At 37.5% G+C, this 24,213-nt stretch overlaps 2 protein-coding genes across 16 annotated transcripts in view; one reads left to right on the forward strand and one right to left on the reverse strand.

The window, feature by feature from the left end:
- MYRIP (myosin VIIA and Rab interacting protein) overlaps nt 1-24,213 on the forward strand; it is a 288,867-nt gene that overhangs the window by 235,417 nt on the left and 29,237 nt on the right. For 9 of the 14 annotated variants that reach the window (XM_058184056.1, XM_058184053.1, XM_058184060.1 and 6 more), the window contains 4 exons: nt 12,303-12,497; nt 13,188-13,349; nt 13,644-13,745; nt 14,216-14,276. In XM_058184056.1, the coding sequence (XP_058040039.1) occupies nt 12,303-12,497; nt 13,188-13,349; nt 13,644-13,745; nt 14,216-14,276 (520 nt within the window). Of the gene's footprint in view, nt 1-12,302; nt 12,498-13,187; nt 13,350-13,643; nt 13,746-14,215; nt 14,277-14,504; nt 14,653-24,213 lie in introns of those variants that run through there. The other 5 variants (XM_058184062.1, XM_058184063.1, XM_058184065.1 and 2 more) reach the window with 3 other exon arrangements.
- On the reverse strand, nt 17,458-23,540 carry LOC131198883 (uncharacterized). Of its 2 annotated transcripts, none has more exons than XM_058184069.1 (2): nt 23,000-23,540; nt 17,458-21,008 (listed from the first exon to the last, which is right to left on the reverse strand). In XM_058184069.1, exon 2 carries the CDS (start codon nt 20,513-20,515, stop codon nt 19,484-19,486), a length of 1,032 nt encoding a protein of 343 aa, XP_058040052.1. In that variant the 5' UTR covers nt 20,516-21,008; nt 23,000-23,540; the 3' UTR covers nt 17,458-19,483. The 2 variants fall into 2 exon arrangements, with proteins under 2 accessions (XP_058040052.1, XP_058040051.1); XM_058184068.1 differs by lacking the exon at nt 23,000-23,540 and adding an exon at nt 22,587-22,609 and having other exon boundaries at nt 17,458-22,174.

The raw sequence follows: 24,213 nt of genomic DNA on the forward strand, positions 1-24,213 counted from the left end.
CGGATGGTTGACCTTGATTGGTTATCAGCATGCCTCCAAGCTGCAGAGAAAACGCTGAGGGAAAGTTCCTCCAATTTACTCCGTTACAAGAAATCTCCACCAGCTCATTTCCCCCCTCTTCCATAACCAGGGCAACTACCCCCTCCCCCCCATTACAAATGGCAGCTGTAGCAAGCAAGCAATATAGAAGTGAAGGCTGACAGGCTGTTCAATTGTAACTATAAATTGTGGCCTCTTTTACCCCTCTTTCAAACTCATGGTCCACTCTATCCAAAATGTGGACTTCGCTGTCTTCAAAAGAGTGACCTTTGACTTTCAAATGCAGATGGACTGCTGAATCTTGTTCTGATGGGTTTGAACTCCTGTATTGTGCCATAGTGTTGTGAATTGGTTGTTTTGTTTCTCCAACAAAACAAGAAAAATTATCTGTAATTTCCTCATAATTAATAATATTTGAAGATATATATATTTGTAGTATTCACACACACACGTAAGGTGAAACTCAAAAAAAATAGAATATCGTACAAAAGTTCATTTATTTCATTACAAAAGTCCATTTATATGCAACTTAAAAGGTGAAACTAATATATGAGATAGATTCATTACATGCAAAGCGAGATAGTTCAAGCCTTGATTTGTCGTAATTTTGATGATTATGGCTGACAGCTCATGTAAACCCCAAATTTACAATCTCAGAAAATTACAATATTACAAGAAATCAATAAAACAAGGATTATACATAGAACAATATCGGACCTCTGAAAAGTATAAACATGAATATGTACTCAGTACTTGGTTTGGGCCCCTTTTGCATCAATTACTGCCTCAATGTGGCATGGCATGGATGCTATAAGCCTGTGGCACTGTTGAGGTGTTATGGAAGACCAGGATGCTGCAATAGCAGCCTTCAGCTCTTCTGGATTGTTCGGTTTCATGTCTCTCATCTTTCTCTTGGCAATGCCCCATAGATTCTCTATGGGGTTCAGGTCAGGAGAGTTTGCTGGCCAATCAAGCACAGTAATCCCATGGGCATTGAACCAGGTTTTGGTACTTTTGGCAGTGTGGACAGGTGCCAAGTCTTGCTGGAAAATGAAGTCAGCATCCCCATAAAGCTCATCTGTGGAAGGAAGCATGAAGTGCTCCAAAATCTCCTGGTAGACGGCTGTGTTGACCCTGGACTTAATGAAGCACAATGGACCAACACCAGCAGATGACATGGCTCCCCAAATCAACACAGACTGTGGAAAGTTCACACTGGACTTCAAGCATCTTGCAGTGTGTGTGTCTCCATTCTTCTTCCAGACTCTGGGTCCTTGGTTTCCAAATGAGATGCAAAAGTTGCTCTCATCAGAAAATAGGGCTTTGGACCACTGAGCAACAGACCAGTTCTTTTTTTCTTTAGCCCAGGTAAGATGCTTCTGATGTTGTTTGTTGTTCAGGAGCGGCTTGACAAGAGGAATACAACATTTGAAGCCCATGTCCAGGATCCGTCTGTGTGTGATGGCTCTTGATGCACTGACTCCAGCCTCAGTCCACTCCTTGTGAAAGTCCCCAACACTTTTGAATGGCCTTTTGCTGACAATCCTCTCCAGGCTGCGATCATCCCTGCTGCTTGTGCACCTTTTTCTTCCACACTTTTCCCTTCCACATAACTTTCCATTAATGTGCTTTGATACAGCACTTTGGGAACATCCAACTTCTTTTGCAATTACCTTTTTGAGGCTTTCCCTCCTTATGGAGGGTGTCAATGATGGTTTTCTGCACAACTGTCAGGTCAGCAGTCTTTCCCGTGATTGTGATTCCTACTGAACCAGACTAAGAGACCATTTAAAGACTCAGGAACCCTTTGCAGGTGTTATGGCTTAATTAGCTGATTAGGGTGGGACACTTTAAGTCTAGAATATTGAACCTTTTCACAATATTCTAATTTTCTGAGATTGTGAATTTGGAGTTTTTATGAGCCGTAAGCCATAATCATCAAAATTATGACAAATCAAGGTTTGAACTATATTGCTTTGCATGTAATGAGTCTATCTCATATATTAGTTTCACCTTTTAAGTTGCATTACTGAAATAAATGAACTTTTGCACGATATTCTAATTTTTCGAGTTTCATCTGTATATATGTGTGCATGAATGCTACGAATTTTGGGTTTGTAGAGATCCTCATCTCTTTATTATAGGAAGACAAAGGTCTAAGCTTTAATAAATAGCTTTCAAGAGCCAGCTTACCTTAAAAAGTGGCAATGCAGGTTGGAGACGTCTTTAAAGATTGACCACTGTCAATGAGAATATTTTAAATCAGCTTTTGAGGTTTTTTTAATTAACTCAGTAAATGGCAATCCTTTTCCCCAGCCTATCAATACAACAGAATTGATTTCTTCCTTTAATATTATTGGTATTTTTCATACTAAATGGCATTCATAAAAGTAAATGTAAAATATGAAAACCATGAGCTGAATATTGTAATTCAAGCAGGTGCCACCCAACTTTTAAAAAGAAAAGTTGCCTACCTAGTTCAATTATCACTATAATACTTGGCTAAAATATGGAATGCCTTATTATTTCTAATATGCAGCTTCTACTTTTATTTTCCTTATCCGTAGTAATCCATTTTCTTCACAATTAATCCATATAACAGAGAGTACTTTTAAAACAATATAAAAATATAACACTGCTAACAAATAATAGTGCAGGGGCCTTTGCAGGTAAGAGTTTAAAAAGCCAAGATGATAGCTTTAACCATGAAGTTGTGGCCTCTCTCTTGCCTTTTCAAATGATTCACCCACCCATAGATGCCTTTGTGATAATGCTCTTGTCAGCCTCCACCCACTACAAGTTACTGCTTTATTGCTAAGAGTTAATTATTTTATTGCGGTGGGTAATATATCTTCTGATTGAGGCCTAGCTTGCTATGGCTGTCATGGTAACGGGGGGGGGGGAGAATGGAAGTTGGAAGAGAAACGAAACTTTAAAATGAATAAAGGTAAAGGTAAAGGTCCCCTCACACATACGTGCTAGTCGTTGCCGACTCTAGGGGGCGGTGCTCATCTCCGTTTCAAAGCCAAAGAGCCAGTGCTGTCCGAAGACGTCTCCGTGGTCATGTGGCCGGCATGACTAAATGCCAAAGGCTCACAGAACACTGTTACCTTCCCACCAAAGGTGGTCCTTATTTTTTCTACTTGCATTTTTACGTGCTTTTGAAACTGCTAGGTTGGCAGAAGCTGGGACTAGTAACGGGAGCTCACCCCGTTACACGGCAGCACTAGGGATTCGAACCGCTGAGCTGCCGACCTTTCGATCGATAAGCTCAACGTCCTAGCCCCTGAGCCACCGCGTCCTTTAAAATGAATAGTTACCTTCAAATGTGTTCATAGTTAGAAGGTGGGCTGATTCAAATGTGGTCATAGTTAGAAGGTGAGCTAACGTTCTGAGCATACCAGAGGGATGAAACCATCTGAAGATGCACCCCATGTGGCACCTAAGGGGAATGTGGATTGGACAAAACTGACTGGACTACCAGGGGGAGGGCTAGAGGTTTATTTCTTACATCTGTATTCTGTGCCAATTACTTCAGAGCTTGCTTTCACTTTGTTTGCTTTCAGTTCATACTCAGTAAAAGTACCTTTCTCTACAAACCATGGAGTTGGGGGTTTTCTTTCTTGAGTATTAAAAGGAGGCATTCCTGACAGCTCTTAATAATAGGAACTTTATGGAGAGCAAACAGCACAGATTATAGTAAATGGTAGTTTGACAGAAGTTATTAAGATTGCGAAAGGAACAAGACAGGGATGTCCCTTATCACCATTATTGTTTGTTTTGACTCTGGAACCATTATTAGATAAAATACGAGAATTAATGAAAATAGAGGGAATTAAGATTAGACAATATGAGTACAAAGTTAGAGCTTTTGCAGATGATGTAGTGGTTACGTTAACGAATCCTATAAATTCAAGTAGATTTTTGTTGGAAGTAATTGATAAATATGGAAAGGTATCAGGATTTAAAATAAATCAGAATAAAACAAAAGTGATAATTAAAAATATGTCTATACAACAGAAACAAAAACTAGAGGAAATGACAGGATTTGAGGTAGTAAAAAAGGTTAAATATTTAGGGGTCTATATTAGCTCATCGAACAAGAAACTTTATAAGAATAATTATGACTTGCTATGGCAAAAAGTTCAGAATGATATGAGTGGCTGGAAGAAATTGCAGTTATCCCTATTGGGAAGGATTGCGGCTATTAAAATGAATGTGTTACCTAGATTTTTGTTTCTGTTCCAGATGATACCTATAATTAAAAAGGATAAAAATTTGGAAGATTGGCAGAGTGGGATTAATAAATTTATATGGCAGGGTAAAAAGGCGAGGGTTAAAATGAAAATAATACAGGATTCACAGGAAAGAGGTGGTTTAAGAATGCCTAACTTTAAACTATATTATGAAGCAGTAACCCTTTCAGTAATAAGTGACTGGTTTAACTTAACAGAGGAAAGAATTTTGAATATAGAAGGTTATGACTTGTTATATGGATGGCATGCGTACTTATTTTATGGAAAAAAGTGGATAGGGCTTTTAAGAATCATGTGTTGAGAAGTGCTCTTTTGGTCTGGAATAAATATTCCTATAAATTAGATTACAAGATTCCTATATGGGCGAGCCCTAGACATGCAATAGAGAATATAAATATAGAACAGAAACAGGAAATGATTACATATAAAGAACTTTTGTATGCTGAAGGAGGTAGATTGCAATTAAAATCATTACAGGTATTAAATGAAGAAGGAGGAATTATACTTGGTTTCAATATGGGCAAATAAGTGCTAGATGGAAAGAAGATCAAAAATTGGTATAATGCAAAGGAGGAAAATTTAATAAAGCAAATTAGAAATCAGACCCAGGAGCATATAAAGAGATTGTATAATGTGTTGCTTGAAATAGATTCGGAAAAGGATTTGGTAAAGGATTGTATGATAAAATGGGCACAGAATATTCAGGAACCAATAATGTTGGAAACATGGGAGAAAATTTGGGTTAGAAATGTTAAGTTTACACAAGCACAGAATTTAAGGAAAATTTTTATAAGATGTTTTATAGATGGCATTTAGATCCCAAAAAATTATCATGTATGTATCCTAATATCCAAGCGAAATGTTGGAGGTGTGATTGTGATGATGCTACATATTTTCATATTTGGTGGACTTGCAAGAAAATTAAGGTCTTTTGGATAAGAATTTGGTGGATTATTCAAAATGTACTGAAGAAGAAGATAAAGTTCCTGCCACAATTTTTCCTTTTGGGAATTATAATGGATTGTACAGGGATTGAGACTAAATTGATTTTGAACTTAATAACAGCAGCAAGACTGTTGATTGGACAATACTGGAAGAAAGAAGAGATACCTACAATAGAAGAATGGATATTGAAAGTTATTAATTTGGCTGAGATGGCTAAAATCTCAAGCGTTTTTAAAAGACAATACGCAGGAAAGATATTTAATTGAATGGAAAAATGGATTGATTATCTACAAAACAGATATCAGATTAAGAAATATCAGATTGCCTTTGAATAATTAGAAAGTTATTTTATGTAATGGGGAGGGGGTTGGGAGACGAAAAGCTTTGGATGTGGTTATTTGGATTGGACTTTACCTTGTGATTGACCCGGGAAGCCGGGGGGTGGGGGAGGGAGGGGGGTGTTTTGGGTTTTTTTTGGGAGGGAGGGGGGAAAAAGGGGGGAAAATGTTTTTGTTTCTTTAAAACTCTTTCAATAAAAAATAATAGGAACTTAAGAACATATCATATATTTGCTTGAAACATGTATCTCCTTGTTCAAATTTAACTTCTTGTGAAATGATTCTTAAATCCATGTAATTTTCTTACCAGCAGTATGATAATGTTTTACTATTGCCATCTTCCCAGAAGTTTATATGGCTTTCCACTGTAGGCTATAGCAATAGCAATAGTGTTTAGAGCTGTATACCACTTTACAGTGCTTTACATTCCTCTGTAAGTGGTTTACAGAGTCTGCATCTTGCCCCCAACAAACTGAGACCTCATTTTACCGACCTCGGAAGGATGGAAGGCTGATTCAACTTTGAGCCACTGTCAGGTATGCCTCCATTCAAAACTCAAGAAAGAAAAACCCTAACTCCCTGTTTGTAGAGAAAGGTACTTTTACTGAGTATGAACTGAATGCAACGAAAGGAAAGCAAAGTCTGAGGCAATAGGCGTGAAAATTGCATATCGAAAGCATCCCCAAATCCCTCCCCACAAGGACCCATGTTGAGTGTCCAATCCACATCTCCCCAAGGTGTCATGTGGGGTGCTTCTTCAGATGGCCCCATCTATTTGGTATGCCGGGAACAGTTGACCTTGACAGCTATCAGTTCTGTCTGCAGCTGCTATGAAAACAGTGAGAATTTTCTTCCCTTTTTTGAGACATCTCCACTAGCTCACTTCCCCACCCCCAATCCCAATTACCTACAATACCTCCCCCCTCCTGTTACAATGGCAGCTGAAAGCAAACAAGCATCATAGAGGCTGACAGCTGCTTAGAATTGAACTCCTGGAGTAAGCAGTGAGTTAGCCCTGCAGTACTGCATTCTAACCACTGTGCTACCATAGTCCTTGGAAATCTCTCATTCAAGACTAACTAAGATTATAATTTAGACCAGTGGTCACCAACTGGTGGTCCATGGACCACTGGTGAACCATGAGAAAATTTTGGTGATCCGCAGAAAAATTATTTGTATTTTTTATATTGTACTAAATCAGGGGTCCTTAAACTATGGCCCCTACGCCGGATACGTGCAATGAACATTTGTGTTGCTGCAGAGAGTCTCCTTCAGGGTCTTTTTGTGTGGGTCAGAGGGCGGGCAGAAATTCCGACTTGGGATCCACTTCGGCCTCCTGGTGCAGGGCTTTGGGCGAAGGCTGGAGGGAAGCGCCGTTGGTGGCGAAGAGCTGGAGGGCCTTGTTTCAGTGGGACCGCCTTATGGCCTGGAACTGGCTGACTATCTCAGCCCTCTGAGCTTCCAGGTGCTGGTACCTGGCCTTGCACTCCCACAGGTCTTCCCTCTGCTTGGAAAGCCTATGCTCGTAGTCCTCAGTGAGGTGCTTCTGCTGAGCCTCCTTATCGGTCAGATCCAATTGGAACTGAGCTGTTTAGCCAACTCTTTCTCATGGTGGCTGCTTAGCTCCAATTTCTGCTTCCTGTTGGGGCCCTAAGGAACCCAGGGCAGGCTGGCAAGGAGTGGCAAGTAGAGGCTGGCAAGGCACCCCTCCATGTGAGTGACATCAAGTTGGCCATGCCCACTCAGTCACATGACCACCTTGCCACACCCACCCAGCCAGTCATTAGGCAGATCATATTAGTGGTCCACAGGATTTAAAATTATGAATTTAGTGGTCCCTGAGGTCCGAAAGGTTGGGGACCCCTGATTTAGACTGTGCTTTTGAGCTCAGATGAAATCACCCAAGTGCTGCCACTCGGGACTATATATTACTCTGAATCTAAATGAAGTGAAATAAGCAAAGTGTACTTTTCTAACCTGAACATTATTTGAAAATCTAGTGAACTAATTGAATGACATCCTCCTCCATGGACGGTAATCATGAATAGCCAAATATTAGAGCTGCATTTTGGGGGTACAGTGTGAAAAACATTATTTTTTAATACTCAAAACTGGATTAAATTTAATTTTTTTTAATTTTTAAATTTATTAAATTTATATGTTGCCCATATCACTAACCAAGTGACTTTGGATAGGTTACAATACAATAAAAACCCAAATATAAAAACATTAAAATTAACAGGAAATAAAATAAAACTAGAAACCAAGGGACGAGAAGTGCCGTGGTGGGATCTTCTCTCTTACTTGGCCAGCCACCCATTTTTGGATTTTACAGCTAGGTATATCCCATTTTCTATCCACATAGTTGTGTCCTTGCTGCTGAAAGGAGTTTGCCATTATTATTGTTGTTGTTGTTGTTATCTTCTTTTATTCATTAAACATGAAACTCGGTCAACTGAACATTCAAAAATACATCACAAATACCATTGACTGGTGCTAATGGTTGATACAGGTTGCTGCCAGGGTTGCTGTGGTCTGCCAGCAGCCTGCAGAGCTAGCAGCGGAGGTGGATAGTGAGGAGGCTGGGGAGGACAATGGGCCAGTCCTGGAGTCAGGAGAAGGCCCAGACGAGGGTTCTGCATCAGAGGCAGAGATATGGCCAGGGCCATCTGGGAGCAATGCATGGACTCTGGAGCCTCCAGAGGCAGACAGCAGAGAGGCAGAGGAACAGGAGGAGCCTGTTCCTATGTATTCATGCAAAGAGCTGCTTCGCAGAAGGCAAGAGCAGGTAAAGTAAAAAGGATGACTCGGGAGTAAGGCCAGGAGATGATTGGCCCCTCCCATAAGGCTTAAAAGAGCAGCAAAGGCTCTTGGGCTCTTTGTAGGAAATCAGTGTTGCTTTCCAGTTGGCATCTCTTGCTTCTGAACTTTGTGGGGCTTTGTCAAGAAAAGCCTTTGGCAGGGTGCCAAAGAAGACAAAGGTTTGTGATAAGGCTGAAGGACTTTTTCTGAAGGACTTGGTTTGGAATTAGTTTGGATTATACTGGAATGAAGTAATTCCCAGCTGTTATAATAAAATAGGGTTGTTTAAGACTAAGTGTGTCTTTTATGCCTAAGTGAGCCTAGGTCACAACAGTATCAGTCAAGTAACTTCTTAAGATGTATGATGTTCTGAGTAGCACAGTTTTTTGCAGTTCCGCTGGTATTATTGAAGGAAGCTGCAATTTCTTGATGAATTTTGTAAAATTCTTGGACATGGTACCAACTGCCCTGATGACAATGGTTATCACTGTTACATGTCTCATCGATAATCATGTAGTTTCGATGGCCAGGTGCGATATTTCGGATTTGTTCCAGTTCTTCTTCTTCGACACTAGTGTCTCCTAGTACTGTGATATCAATAAATTATACGTCGCGATTTTTGACAACTGTGATGTCTGGCATGTTGTGTTCCAAATGACAATCCACCTGTATTTGAAAGTCTCACAAGACAAAAAGTCTCACCTCATTTTCAATAACTTTTTCCACTTTATGTTTCCGTGACTTTTTGGATACAGGTATTTTTTACATAATGACCAGTGGATTAAATTAGCAACTAGGTTGTGTCTAGCTTTGTAATCAGTTTGTGCAATTTTGTTGCATTCACATATTAAATGTGAAACAGTTTCAACTTTGTCATTGCAAAGTCTGCAGTTTGGATTGTCAGTGGATTTTTGTATCTTCGCTTTCATGGCATTAATTTGTAGTGCTTGTTCTTGAGCAGCTAGTATTAAACCTTCCGTTTCTTTCTTGATGGTTCCCATCTTAAGCCATGCCCATGTACACATTTTCCTTTAAGTACTGTCCATGCAAAGCTTTTGTTTTCCATCTATTTAATCTGTAATCCAGCTGTTTTTCTTTATATTCTGTCTTTGTTTCTGTTGTTTTTATAATGTTCTCCATTTTCACAGCCTGCAGCAATTTCTCTGTACTTTGATTCACCTAATCATTCAAACTTTGTTTTTCTTCTTCTACAGTTTGATGGATTTGCAATAGCCCTCTACTCTCTATTTTTCTTGGCAGGTACAACCTGTTAATGTCACTTCGTAGATTTAAAGCATGGTACATATTCAAAAGTTTACGTGTTTTCTGGTCCAAGTTTTCCAGTTCAACCAAAGTCCAGTTGATGATTCCAGCTGAGTAGCATATCACTGGAACTGCCCATGTATTAATGGCTTTAATTATGTTTCCAACATTCAGCTTTGATTTTAATACTTTGCAGACCTTCCTGATGTATTCCTTTCATGTTGACTCTTTGACTTTTCCATTCAAGATGTTATCTGCTTCCAATATGTCTAGGTATTTGTAACCATCATCCTTTGCTAATGCTTTCACTATGCTTCCATTTCTCAGTTCTATTCCTTCTATTTTTTCCATTTTTCCTTGCTGCATGGATAATACAGCACATTTTTCAAGTCCAAAGTTCATTTTGATGTTGCTACTGAACAGTTGAACTGTGTTGCGTATTGATTTAAGTTCAGTGGGGCTTTTTGCATGCATTTTAAAGTCATCCATGTATAATCTTGCCATGTTGGCTTAAGATTTGGTATCCCAGTTTTGTGTTAGGATTATTGTCAATGGAATTAATGCAATGTTGAACAGTAGTCGTGAAAGTGAGTCCTCCTGGAAGATTCCTCACCTGATGTTGACTTTGACAATGTTCTCCCCATTTGCTGTTAGAACTGTTTTCCATTTTTGCATATTTGCTTTCAAAAATGTACAAATATTTTTGCTGATTCCAAAGTTTTCCAAACAGATGTTAATCCAGCTGTGGGGTAATGAGTCAAATGCCTTCTTGTAATCAATCCACGCCATATTTAAATTCGTTTTACTTTATTTTGCATTTTTAGTACCATTTTGTCAATGAGCAGCTGATCTTTTGTTACTCTTGATTTTTTATAATTTCCTTTTTGTTCTACTGGATACAAATTATTTTCCATCAAATGACCGAATACTGAATTTGCCAGTATTCTTGTAAGAAGTTTGAACATTGTTGGCAGATAAGTAATTGTGTGATAGTTGCTTGGTTCTGTGCCGTTGTTTATTTTTATTATTATTATTATTATTTACTTTATTCATTAAACATGAAACTCAGTCAATTGAACATTCAAAAATGCATCACAAATACCATTGACTAGTGCTAAAGGTTGATATAGGTTACTGCCAGCATCCTAGGTATCAACCAAGTACCTTCTTAAGATGTACGATGTTCAATGTAGCGCAGTTTTTTGCAGTTGCGCTGGTATTATTGTATCATTCTTCCTAAACCTCTTTGTTTAGGATGAACAATCCATTTAAGCAGACAGTATATTGATACGAATGTACACCTAACTTCTGTGTAATGAAAGGTTTAGGGGATTCTAGAGTACAGTTTTCTGGAAAACAAGTAATGGGAAACTAATAAAGCTGAAACACATTTTACAATTTGTATTATTATTTTAAATATATATTGTTTTGTTTTTATTATGCATTATCATTGTCGGTAGGCCCCATAAGGCCTTATGGCAAATACAATTGAATAAAAATAAATCAAATATTTTAAGCATGCAGGGCCCAAAATGATTTGATTGTCAAATATGTCTCTCTGAATTCAGTGATTATTGGTTTTCTTATGCAGATACTATTAAATAATTATGTTTCTTTTTTCATAATTCCTTTATGAAAACAAATGTTCAATAATAGTTTAAAAATTCTGTAGTGTCCTTTTGTATAAAATATTAACCTGCATACATATCTGCATGTAACCTCTGTGTGTGTGTGTGTGTGTGTGTACATATGTGTACATATGTATACACGTGTACACATATGGAGTACACATGTGTACACATGTGTACACATATGGAGAGAGTGGGTCAACATATCCTAGAAACAATATCAGAGCTCTCTCTGCAGAAGAGTGCAGTATTAGAAACAGCTAAGATATTACATAGAACCCTCAAATTTCCAGGCTTCTGGTAGATGATCTGAGATTGAGGAAGACACATTTGACCCATAAGAGTGAAAAAGGATTTTTTCATTTTTTTCATTTTTTTAAATTTTTCTCATGAAATTATAGCTCTTACTCCCCCTTTTCTCCCTCACAACAATCCTGTGAGGTAAGTTAGGCTGAGACTGTCTGAAATTGCCATGGCCTTCCATAGGGGAAAGCAGACTTGATCTTCTGACTTCTAATCAGGGGCTGGATAGCTCAGGCTGGTAAAGCCTGTTATTAAGAACACAAAGCCTGCAATTACTGCAGGTTCAAGCCCGGCCCAAGGTTGACTCAGCCTTCCATCCTTTATAAGGTAGGTAAAATGAGGACCCAGATTGTTGGGGGGGCAATAAGTTGACTTTGTAAAAATATACAAATAGAATGAGACTATTGCCTTATACACTGTAAGCCGCCCTGAGTCTTCGGAGAAGGGCGGGGTATAAATGTAAACAAAAAAAAAAAAAAATCCTATACTTTCTGTGACCACATCACACTCAGGGGATCATTCTGTAGAAATGATGCCCCCAAACGACTACAGTAGGCAAGATGACCTATAAAAACAGTAGCTTCCTTTGGGCCTCTTACCTGTCTGTCTGTCTATAAATCTGTCTATCCATGCATCTGTCCATCCGTCCAGAGACATCCAATAGAAAGCAACATAGTTTTTCTAAACTAGTATTTTTTTCTAGTATTCATTCTTTATCTTTAAAACAGAAATGTTCTGCAGCCTCTCTCTGCAACATATCTACTGAAGTCCTAAAAGTAATCAATGCAACAGAAGAATTCATTGCAGAATCCACAAAATTATGTGATTTCCCAGCAGAAACATATGAAAGGGGGAACAGAGAATTCCCATTAGGCACAAACCTTATCCAGCTTGATGGGCAGCTCACAACATTGGAAGAAAATGTAAGAGTGGCAGATATGTAACTGTATGTATATTCATGCCATTGATTGTTTTGAAAGCATTAGAGTGATTAATTTTGTAGAAAATGGGAGCACTTCATTTGGAATTATCATCTAAAATGACTTTTAGGGAAGCTCAAATCTGATTACAAATAGATTCTTTAATGTCTAAAACATTTGCTCAAAAATAGATAAGAAATCGTGCAATTGCTATCACAATGATGCACATCTCTCTCTCTCTCTCTCTATTTCACATCTTATATCCGTTTTAAAAATTCATTTTGTTTCTCTATTTTCAAATTGAAAATTCTTCACAGATTATATACCAGGTTTATTAATTTATTGGTTCCTGTATAACTTTTCTCCATTTATTCTTTTCCTTTTTTCCTTTTTTCATGTTTTCTTTTGGAACTATTTCACATTAAATCTCTGCTTTCTCTTTTATTTATCTAAAAGCCATGTTCTTTGCTTTGTCCCCTTTCTTCATAATATTCTGTTCTTGTGTTGCAATATTTAAAATGGTCTATATATAAGTGGGAACATTCTTAGGATGGTCATATTTTATACAGCACCTTATTAAAAGTAATTAAATAATATATGTGCATTGTTTGAGTTGGAACTTAAAACTGTAATCGTTTACAAGATTCCACAAATCTGAAGGTATAACTCGATAGTGGTACATGGTCTATTTAGGTCTATCTGGCAGCTGGCAGTGTGTATGGCCTGGAGAGTCAGCTAAATGATCTTGAGGATGCAGCTCGTAAAATTAACACCATTACTGCAGAAGCTGAACTAGCTGATCTAGAAGACCAAGTGGCAACAGCTGCAGCACAAGTTCATCGTGCAGAGCTTCAGGTAATATTGACAACAAGCTATTTAACTGCATGGACTTCATAACTAGCATATGCTTGATACTTAAACTCCAGATATAAATCCATTGTTCATAGATATATATGTAAAGGAAAAATATATGCTTTATATAGATAAATATTACTGAGTAGTATTAAGACTCCAGAAAGAAAAAGAAAATGGAGTTTAAACAATTTAGTTCAAATAGGTGTCACTGCAGTTAAAGATGTACAGTTCAGTAATCTGCACTTCTTCTTCACTTACTTTGATTCTGTTTTAAAAATGTATAGTTCTTTTAAGATTTCAGATATTGAGAGCAGAATTTCAGCTCTTTCAGTAGCAGGCTTGAATGTGGCTCCATATGTTCATTTGACAAGAAGATGTGATCACCAGACAAGTCAGGTGAGAAAAATTACTTGCCACTAGTCACAACTATAATAAGGAAAACCTGTGAATTAAAGTAGGTTTCTATATGCCTGGCAATCGTGCAACTGAATGTATTTGAGTCCCCAGTAAAATATACACAAAACGTAGAATGGGAAATATATTTCCACTTAGGGCTACTAGTCGCTCTGCTTATTTCCCACTCTTTACCTGGGGGATGCACAGAACATAAACAGAAGAAAAACAAACTAAAGCTGACAGAAAATAATAGAAAGTTAAGTAAATTGTAGCAATATAAATGCAGCTCTAAAATTTTCAACATATATTTTATTTAAACCAAAATATTTTAAAATTAATATAGCAATTAATTTGAAGACTCTTTGGTCTTACTGTATTATAGCATTTTACCTATATGCACTAAATAAATATTTTGGGATAAATATTCTGGATTAAACTATAATCATTAATAAAAGCATTTTTTCCTATAGATGCATACAATAGACACATCCAGACAACAGAGACGAAAACTTCCAGCTCCACCAATGAAAGGTAACAATAATAACAATGATAAAAACCTCATTTTTATTCAGCAGATATGGTCAGGCTATTGTGAGTAGTATGATCAAAATAGGAGTACACTAAAACTATTACACTAAAACTAGAGTCAGAGCACTAGATGTTCTGAAATAAAGATGAAAAGCATGTGTTAGAAAACGTATAAACATATTAAGCGATTATCAGTTTTACATTTCATCATCATTTTCATCATCATTTTAGGCATTGTCTATCCACTGTAGGATGAAGGCCTCTTCAGCATGTTTCCAACCAATATGGTCCTGAGCTTTCCTTTGCCAATTGGACCTGCAATACTTGCTGATGTCGTCAGTCCATCTTGTTTTAGGTCTCTTTCGTGGATGCTTTTTATCAAGTGGGATCCATTCTATGACTGCCTTGCTCCACCTGCCATAAGTTCTTCTTGCTATGTGACTAGCGCATTTCCATTTCAATTCTTTTACTCTCTGGAATATACTCTCATGTACTTTCATTTGTTCTCTAATCCATACGCAGGTCTTGATATTTTGTCTTGTAATGCCAAGCATGTAACCTTCCATGGCTCTTTGCACCACTCATAACTTTTGTATCAATTGTGAGGTCCGTGTTTCACCAGCATATGTTAGCATATGATCAGAAACTTTCCTCTTCAGGCATAGGGGGAGGTTGTGCTTGAAAATTATGGTTAGCTTGCCAAATGCCTGCCAATCACATTTAACATACCATTCAATTTCCTTTATTCTACGACCTTCCATTGAGATACATTGGCAAAGGTGTATGTAATGGTCTACTATGTCTAGTTCTCCTCCAGATATAAAACATTTTCCTTCTTTAGTGAATTTATTAAACTTAACCTGGTTCTTTTTCAGGTTCTCCTGCTTTGTGCAGCTCTTGTATGTGTCTTTGTAGCTCTTCTGAGTCTTGTGAGAAGAGAACACTATCTGCAAATCTTAAGTAATTTAAATAAGCACCATTGATTTTTATTCCACTTTTTGCCCAGTGTAGTTTGTGAAATACTTCTTCAAGGCAGGCTGAGAAGGCTAGGAGATCAATATATTATCCTTCTTGGAGTTTTTAATCCAACCATGCAAATATGCTAACCTCAATGCTAACATGGGCTACCTCTTGCCCATATCCTCTCATCTTCCTGGGTGACCTAAATCTACCTCTGATTAACTGGATAACTAATGAATGTTCAACTGACCCAATCCATACTACACTATACAACGCTGTTACAAACCTAGGTCTCAAACAACTTGTAACCAATAATACAAGACTCAACAACTGCCTTGATCTCATCTTCTGCAACAACCCAAATTCAATTTACGGACTACAAATTAAAGAACCTTTTTCCAACAGTGACCACTGCATGATCGATTTTCGTCTCAATATACGTCCATACTTAAATCGTCATAACAACAGTATTCCCAACTACAACTTCAAAAAAGCCAATTACGACTTTATAAACAACGATCTTTCATTTCTGGACTGGCAAAATCTATTTGCAACCTGCATAACCACTGAAGACCACTATAGAGTCTTCCTACTTGAGATCAATAGAGTCATTAAACTATATGTACCACAAATGACTACCATGATCAGGAAAAGCAAACTACCCATATCAATAAAAAAGCTTCAATCAAAAAAAAAATCCCTCTGGAGAAGGAACAAAAAAGGCTATGTTGCAAATTTCAAAATCTGCTACAGAAATATATGCAACCAAATAAAAACTGAATGCACAAATCACCACACCAAACAAGAAGAGGACCTTCTGCGCACAAATTCCAATCGTGCCTTTTATAATTTTGTTAACAATAAACTTAAAGACTCAAGATCCATCCCACCACTAAAAGATTCTAACAACAAAAAATGCAATGACGAAACTGTTAAAGCAAACCTCTTCAACATTTTCTTTGGCTCAGTTTTTGTTAACTCCGATAACACACATCCGACATTCCACAAACGTACCAGCACTGATTATGATGACTTAACCCATATAGATTTCACAGAAGATAACGTTGGAAAAGCTCTTCATAACTTAAAACCATCGCTATCTATTGGACCCGACGGACTATGTGCATACTTCTTAAAAAAACTTTCCATTAATATAGCAGAACCCCTAAGCATAATCTTTGATAAAGCCTTCACTACCAGTTCCCTTCCCAAACTTTGGTCACAAGCCACAGTCATCCCCATCTTCAAAAAAGGAGACCCAGCATAGTCAGAAATTACAGACCTATCTCTTTGTGCTGCGTCACCTGCAAAGTCATGGAATCAATCATCAACCAATCCATTACCTCACACTTAGAAACTAACAACCTACTCTCCAATAAACAATTTGGTTTCCGGAAAAAATTATAATGTAACTTACAACTACTCCACTGTAAAAACATATGGACTACAAATCTTGATCAAGGCAAAACAATAGATGCAATCTACATAGACTTCTGCAAAGCTTTTGACTCAGTAGTACACGATAAACTTCTCCTAAAACTAAAATCCTATGGCATCTCAGGACCCCTTCACAAATGGATATCTGCTTTTCTGTCTAACAGACAACAAGTGGTCAAAATTGGCAATGCTTTATCAAATCCTGTTCCTGTCAAGAGTGGCGTCCCTCAAGGCAGCGTCCTTGGACCAACACTCTTCATACTATACATTAATGATCTTTGTGACCATATCTCAAGTAATTGTGTTCTCTTTGCTGACGATGTCAAACTATTTAACACCACAGACAATACATCTATCATTCAAAAAGACCTTGATCATCTAACCGCTTGGTCTAAAACTTGGCAACTCAAATCTCAACCAGCAAATGCTCAGTCTTACATATAGGAAAAAGAACCCAAACACTAAGTACATACTAGATGGACATTACCTTACAGATGACCCCATTGCCGTTAAAGACCTTGGAGTTTACATGTCAAATGATCTAAGTGCCAAAGCCCACTGCAACTACATAGCAAAAAAAGCTCTAAGAGTTGTAAACCTAATCTTGTAGCTTCTTTTCCAAAACACCACACTACTAACCAGAGCATATAAAACATTTGCTAGACCAATTCTAGAATACAGCTCACCTGTTTGGAACCCTCACCACATCTCTGACATCAATACAATTGAACGTGTCCAGAAATATTTTACAAGAAGAGTTCTCCATTCCTCTGAAAACAACAAAATACCTTATCCCACCAGACTTGAAATCCTAGGCTTAGAAAACTTGGAACTCCGTCGCCTACGACAAGACCTAAGTTTAACTCACAGAATCATCTATTGTAATGTCCTTCCTGTTAAAGACTACTTCAGCTTCAATTGCAATAATACTAGAGCAACCAATAGATTTAAACTTAATGTCAACCGCTTTAATCTAGATTGCAGAAAATATGACTTCTGTAACAGAATCATCAGTGCTTGGAATACTTTACCTGACTCTGTGGTCTCTTCCCATAATCCTAAAATCTTCAACCAAAAACTGTCTACTATTGACCTCACCCCATTCCTAAGGGGACCATAAGGGGCGTGCATAAGCGCACAAAACGTGCCTACCGTTCCTGTCCTATTGTTTTTCTTTTCTTCTTCCTATATACATATATGCTTATACCTCCTTATATTTACCCATATATGTGTTTATATATTATATAATCTTTTTGTATGATACCTACATATATTGTTATGACAAAATAAATAAATAAATAAAATAAATATATTTATATATATATTTCTCAAACCCAAATAAACCCGGCTAGCTCAGTCGGTAGAGCATGGGACCCCTTACTTCGTCCGGCAAGGACAGGTGCATCTTCAGCCTTCAGGCTTCTCAACCTTTCAAGGTTTCTGTAAGTATGGGGTCTTCGCTTTCACATGGACAGAGAAAGCATGCAGATGAATTGTCTTATCTTCTTAAACAATCTGGTTTAGCTGTTTCACAGAAAGCTCTTTTTTGGCTGGTACGAGAAATTGCTTTAAGATGTTCATGGTATCCTGAAAACTGTTCTTTAAAATTGTCAGAGTGAGAAAGAATTGGTAAAGCTTTGCATTCTGAGCCAAGAGCAGAGATAGAAATTTTGCATGTTTGGCATTTGTGTAGGCATGCTGTGGAAACATTTGGCCATGAGGAAGTTTCTCTTTTATCACCTCCTTTGCCTCAGCATTCTACTGCTGTAGTGCTTCCTCCAGTATCTGAAACTAAACTTTTGCTGCCTTCTGCACCTCCTGATACTGGACAAAAATCTCCCTCTGACATTGTTCTACAATATTCTTTTCAAAAGATGGTGGAAAATTGTAAGAAAGATGCTGCTATTTCTGGGGAAGAGTTAGCTGAATTGTTATCTGTTTGCCCAGTGCAATATCATCCAGGACCGCAAGCTGGACAACAGATAGCAGAATGGGAAGGTTTGCCATATCAAATTTTACGTGAGTTGAAAAAAGCTATTACTGATTATGGAATTAGTGGAAATTTTATAAGAGGGTTATTAGAAGGAATTAAGAATGGATATACTATGGTGCCTGAGGACTGGAAGCAAATTTTTTGCATGATACTTTCTTCTATGCAATATGTGGTTTGGGAAAGTGAATATCTTCGTCATGTGTTGCATGGGCCCAGAGGCTCAAGATGATAGATAAGACTTTACAGCAAACAATGTCCAGAATCAACAGCACTTTATTGAACATCAAACAAAGTTTATATAGTTTCTCAGTTTCTCATTTCTCACCTAACATACGTGTTACTTCATTATTGGTTAATTGGTCCCCAAGGCACAATAATTGGTTAGTAATTACATCATTGGCTTTTTGTGAGAATACGTGTTTATGCTAGAAAGCAAATGCAACAGTGTTTCAGGGCTACGACTTTGTTTCATCCTGTATTCTTGTATATGCTGGGAACGCTGCTTAAATGAGGTTTGCCATCCAAGATAAGAGCGCTACCCGCATTCCAAAATGCATACATGATGAACAACAAAATGTTAACCTTTCACAAGCCCATCATTTCCTCGCTTTTTGTTTTTAATGAAGAAAAGAGAGATTTTTCAATAGCACGCAATTGAATTGGATGCAAAGTAATTGGAGAAGGCTTACGGAAAAGAGCACAAAATGAAGGAATACATTGTATAAAACAACCACAACTTATAAGAAAAACAAATATAATCAAACCATAGAAAAACAATAGTTTTAACCAAGAAAAATCAGGTAACCAATTAGTTAACCAATCAAAAGGAGAAAATTTTTTCATGAACATTATCTTTTATGGAAGCCTGTAAATTAGCTAGTTCATCCTCAATAGTTTTATTAAGTGAATGAAAATGCACAGCACAAGCAAGCTGACCAACCAAGGTACAAAATCCACCTTGACGAGCCAACAAATAGTCTATAGCAAAACGTTGTTGAAGCATATCTTGATTTAATTCTTCAATTTCATTCTGTAAATCTCGAATGATTGCAACAGTAGCATTGATTGATTTTTCTAAACGACATGTAAGTCCTAAAATAGAATGTCTATTTTCTTGAGCAATTATTCCTGGATATGATCCGAAGGTAATGACTCCAGTTATTGCTCCAGCAATTGCACGTCCATAGGTAGACAATGCAGAAAGTTGAGTGTCCATGATGACTTCATCAGAACATGCTGGTCCCAAGGCTGCACGCTTCCTGCGAGATGATAATTGACCAGGAACACCTATTTGTACTGGTAATGACAAATATCCAATTGCAGCACATTGATAGTTCTGAGGGTGTACATTTGTTGCATATTTATCAAAGAAGAACCACATAGTAGGATCTTTTAACTGCCAGCCAGCACAAATTGATCCAACATTAAAAGAATCTTTGGCTTCAAAAAGAGGAAAATTATCAGGATACATATCAGGCACAATATTATGACCCTGTGATGTTTTATTAATATTACCCCATAACCAATATTTTTGAATACAATGACTATAATTTCCCAAGTTATTTAAAATACGTTTTGCTTTTGGGTAATCAGACCAATTATTAAGCCAAGTTTGTTTAGCATAACAACAAAAACATAAACCTCGAGTAAACTGATTAATACAAAGATAATTCCATTTAACAAAATTCAGTTGACTTGGAGGTTTAGAAAATAACCAAGAAGAAGAAATATATTGAAGTTGTGAAACAATAAAAGTAGAAGAGGTAATTAGATTAGGAATAAAAGCAACTGGACCAAGAGCCATAGGAGATTCATAATATAAAATTATGTTGCGACCATGAATTAAAAACATATATTGAGCATGACAAATCTAAAGGTTAGGACTGAGGGAAAAAGCAGGAGCTGTTTCAGAAATAGTAGAAACAGGAGGAGGAAAACAAAGAAAACAACACAAAAGAATAGTAATAGAATTAGCACTTATAACAGCAAAAACTGCAGCTACAAGATTCTCTGGAGTTTGAGGTAAAGAAGCTTTCTTTAGTTGTTGTTGAGCTTCATAGGTAGTAGCTTTAACTTTACCCCAAGTCATGGCAGAAGGATGTGGCGACCTGGGAAGATGAGGCTCCATTTTGAGATTCGGATTGAAGTTTGGAATGGGATTGTGAAGACTCTGATGCCACGCCATGATAAGCACGAACACACAGGCCTGGAATCCACATAGCTTGTTTTGTTTGCGGATCTTCAATTTCAGCGTAACCACGACCCCAGGTTATAAGTTTAACAGGTCCACGCCAAGCAGGATCAGGAGGTTGACGATAGGATATCAGAGGTCAAGAGACAGGATCCTGAATATGAAAATGTAAACTGACTGGAATTTCTGAAAAGGAATCTAAAAAGGTTAAGTAATTCCAAGCATAAAGAGCAATAGAGATCAAATTTTGAATCTTCCACAAATTGTGTGGACCAGATTCAGTTTTCAGTAATTTAGTTAATGTAGCTTTAAATGTTCAATGAGCTCGCTCAATTATAGCTTGCCCTTGAGAGTTGTAAGGAATTCCATGAGTCAACTTAATATTCCATTGTTGACAAAAGGAAACAAAGTCCTTACTAGTGTATACCGGACTGTTGTCTGTTTTCAGTTGAGTCGGTTGGCCCATTGCAGAAAAGGCAGAAAGACAATGAGAATACTGCATCATAAGTGCGCTCATGTCTAGAAGCAGTAACCCACAAAAAGTGAGAATATGTATCAATGGATGCATGCAAATAAGTGTATGGCTTAAAATTAGGAAATTGTGTGACATCCATTTGCCAAATTTGATTAGCTTTTGTTCCATGAGGATTTACTCCCATAGGAAAAGGAACAGCAAATTGTTGACAAGAAATACATCCTCGAACAATATCACGAGCCTGAGAAAAGGGAATATGAACTTGTTTAGCCAAAGACTTAGCATTTTGATGAAAATATGAATAACTAGCAACAGGATCAGAAAATAGTATTGCAATATCTTTCAGAGCTTCATCAGCTCGTTGATTTCCTTCTGTCAAAGAATTCTGAAAAGGAGTATGGCTTCTAATGTGTTCAACATATAAAGGAAAAACACATTCTTCCAAAATATGTTTTAGAGATAAAAATAAAGATAAGAGATTGACACCAAGAGAAGCTGAACAATAAGCATAAGGAAGAGACTGCATTATAAGAAATACATATTGTGAATCAACAATTAAGTTAAGAGATTGGTCAGAAAATAATCTTAAAGCCAAAATAACAACAGCCAACTCAGAACATTGAGCAGATGTCTGAATTGAAGTGTATTTAGAAAACCATTGTTGACCATCTGTCCAAACTACAACACCTCGAGTAGGTGATCCATCTGTGAAAACTTAAAGTTTCAGGAAGAGGAGAATGAACAAAAATAGAAGAAAAAGAAAGATTTAATGTATTTGTAATGACTATGCGAGGATCTTTAGGCAAAGAATAGCTAATATCACCAAGATATTGAGAAAAAGCAATCTGATGTGAATCAGAGACAGTCATTAAATGTTCATGTTCAAGTTTAGTATGAGTGAAAGCAATACCTTCTAAGTCTTGACCTGTTAGTTGTAAAGCACGTCGCCTTGCCTTCATGATTAATTCTTCTAAAGCTGACTGATAAGGAAAAATGTTTCTCGGAGGAGAAGCAGATAAATTTAACCATTCATGAATGTGAACTGCCTTTTCAGTAAAGAGAGAATAAAGACAAGTAAGTAAAGGTGAAGTTGAAATTATTGCTAACCATAATCCCTTAGCTGTAGAAGTTATTCTATCAACATATCGCAGTTTAAGTTTAGTTAGATTTTTTTGTAAACAATTTTTCTGCAAAGTGGTGAGAGACACCAAGTCTCCAGGATGCTTGGAACCTTTTAACAAAGAGAAGAGAGGTAACATTTCTCCTGTAGAGATTTGAAAATATGGACGAGCCCAATTAATTATGTCTAATAATTTTTGCCTTTTTCAGGAGCTACATAGAGACCCCTGCCGGCCACAATGGCAGTCAATTTTTTCTAGTGAAGATCAAGTAAAAATCTCCATTTTCCACTTTTCTTTTTGAGTATTCCATGGACTAGTGGAAGGTTCAATATAGCCAGCATCCAATTGCTCCTGTACTAAGGAATGAAGAGCAATCAATTTTTCAGATGATAAAGGCCATTGTTTAATCCAAATAGGTGTAGAACAAATCCATTTAAGAGGAAATGCCATCGTCTAAAATCAAATGAGCATTGAGAAAAGAAAGAAGATCCCTGTCCCATATATTAGTATGAATATCTAAAATGTAAGGTTGTAAAGAGACAGACTTACCTGCAGAAGTTGTGATGGTAATAGGATGAACGCTTTGCCAGGAAGATGTTGACCCACCAATGCCCCACAAGGAATTAACAGCACATTTGGGCCATTGCACGGGCCACTGCAAAAGTGAGATGACAGTAACATCGGCATCTGTATCTAATAATCCTTGAAAAGGTTGCTTATTAAGATATAAAGTAAGAAGTGGACGAGAAGAATTAATTGAATGAAGAAGTTCTACAGAAAGAGAAGTAGAACCAAATCCAGCATCACCACGATGTCCTGTACCTGAAATAGGAACTTTATAAGGTAGAAAAAAAGTTGTGCAACAGAAGAACCTTTAGAAAGAAGTTGTGGAATATTAACCCAAATTTGAATCAGAATAACTCCAGTATAATCAGAATCAATAACTCCTGGAACTACAAAACATCCCAATTTATGAGCAGAAGAACGTGGTAAAATAAGACCAACTAATCCAGAGAGAATAGGACCAGAAAACTGTGAAGGAACAAGTTTAACTTCTAAGGGAAATTTAAAATCCAAATCTTCTTGAGTAATTAAATTGATCCCAGCGCTGGGGCTGGGGCGGCACAAGAGAGGGGGGAGGAGGGGGAGAAGGTAGGGTTACAGGAAAGGCACGTTTTGTTTTCTGGGTGGGTGCCACACCCATTGGCAAGTTTCCCGAGCGAAAACGGCACTAGTTTGCCCAGTGAAAACCCTTTCCACATAAAGGACGTTTCTTTGTAGGACGGTTAACACCAGTAGATGGCGCTGAATGACAATCTTTTTGAAAATGGCCAGATTTTCCACATTTGAAACAATTCCCTTTAGGTTTTTGCCCTTTTTGAATAGCAGCAGCTAACAAATGCATTTTGTAGGACTGAGATCCTATATCTTGACACACAGCATATCTGCTAAGGTATAATGATCTGTAGCTTTTAAACGTTGCAGAGCACGTTTACAGTCTGCATTAGCATTTTCAATAGCCAATTGACGCAACAATTCTCCAGCCACTTCCTGATGATCGAATTGCTGACATATAGCTTTTGAAAGTCGTTCCACGAAATCAGCATAAGGCTCAGTTGCTCCCTGGTGTATGTTAGAAAAATTAGCTCTTGGCTCATCAGTTTGTGGAACTTTCAAAAAGGCTCTAAAAGCACATTCAGAGACTATAGCTAAAGTAGCAGGAGAAAGAGCAATCTGTGTAGGGATAGTTGCAAACTGACCAG

This window comes from Ahaetulla prasina, chromosome 4 (genome assembly GCF_028640845.1).
Source record: "Ahaetulla prasina isolate Xishuangbanna chromosome 4, ASM2864084v1, whole genome shotgun sequence".
In the NCBI taxonomy this organism is placed as follows: Eukaryota; Metazoa; Chordata; class Lepidosauria; order Squamata; family Colubridae; genus Ahaetulla; species Ahaetulla prasina.

Excerpts from the sequence above, each read along its gene's own strand:
- LOC131198883 (XM_058184069.1), bottom strand. The coding sequence starts at position 20,515 with ATGTTTTTAATTCATGGTCGCAACATAATTTTATATTATGAATCTCCT.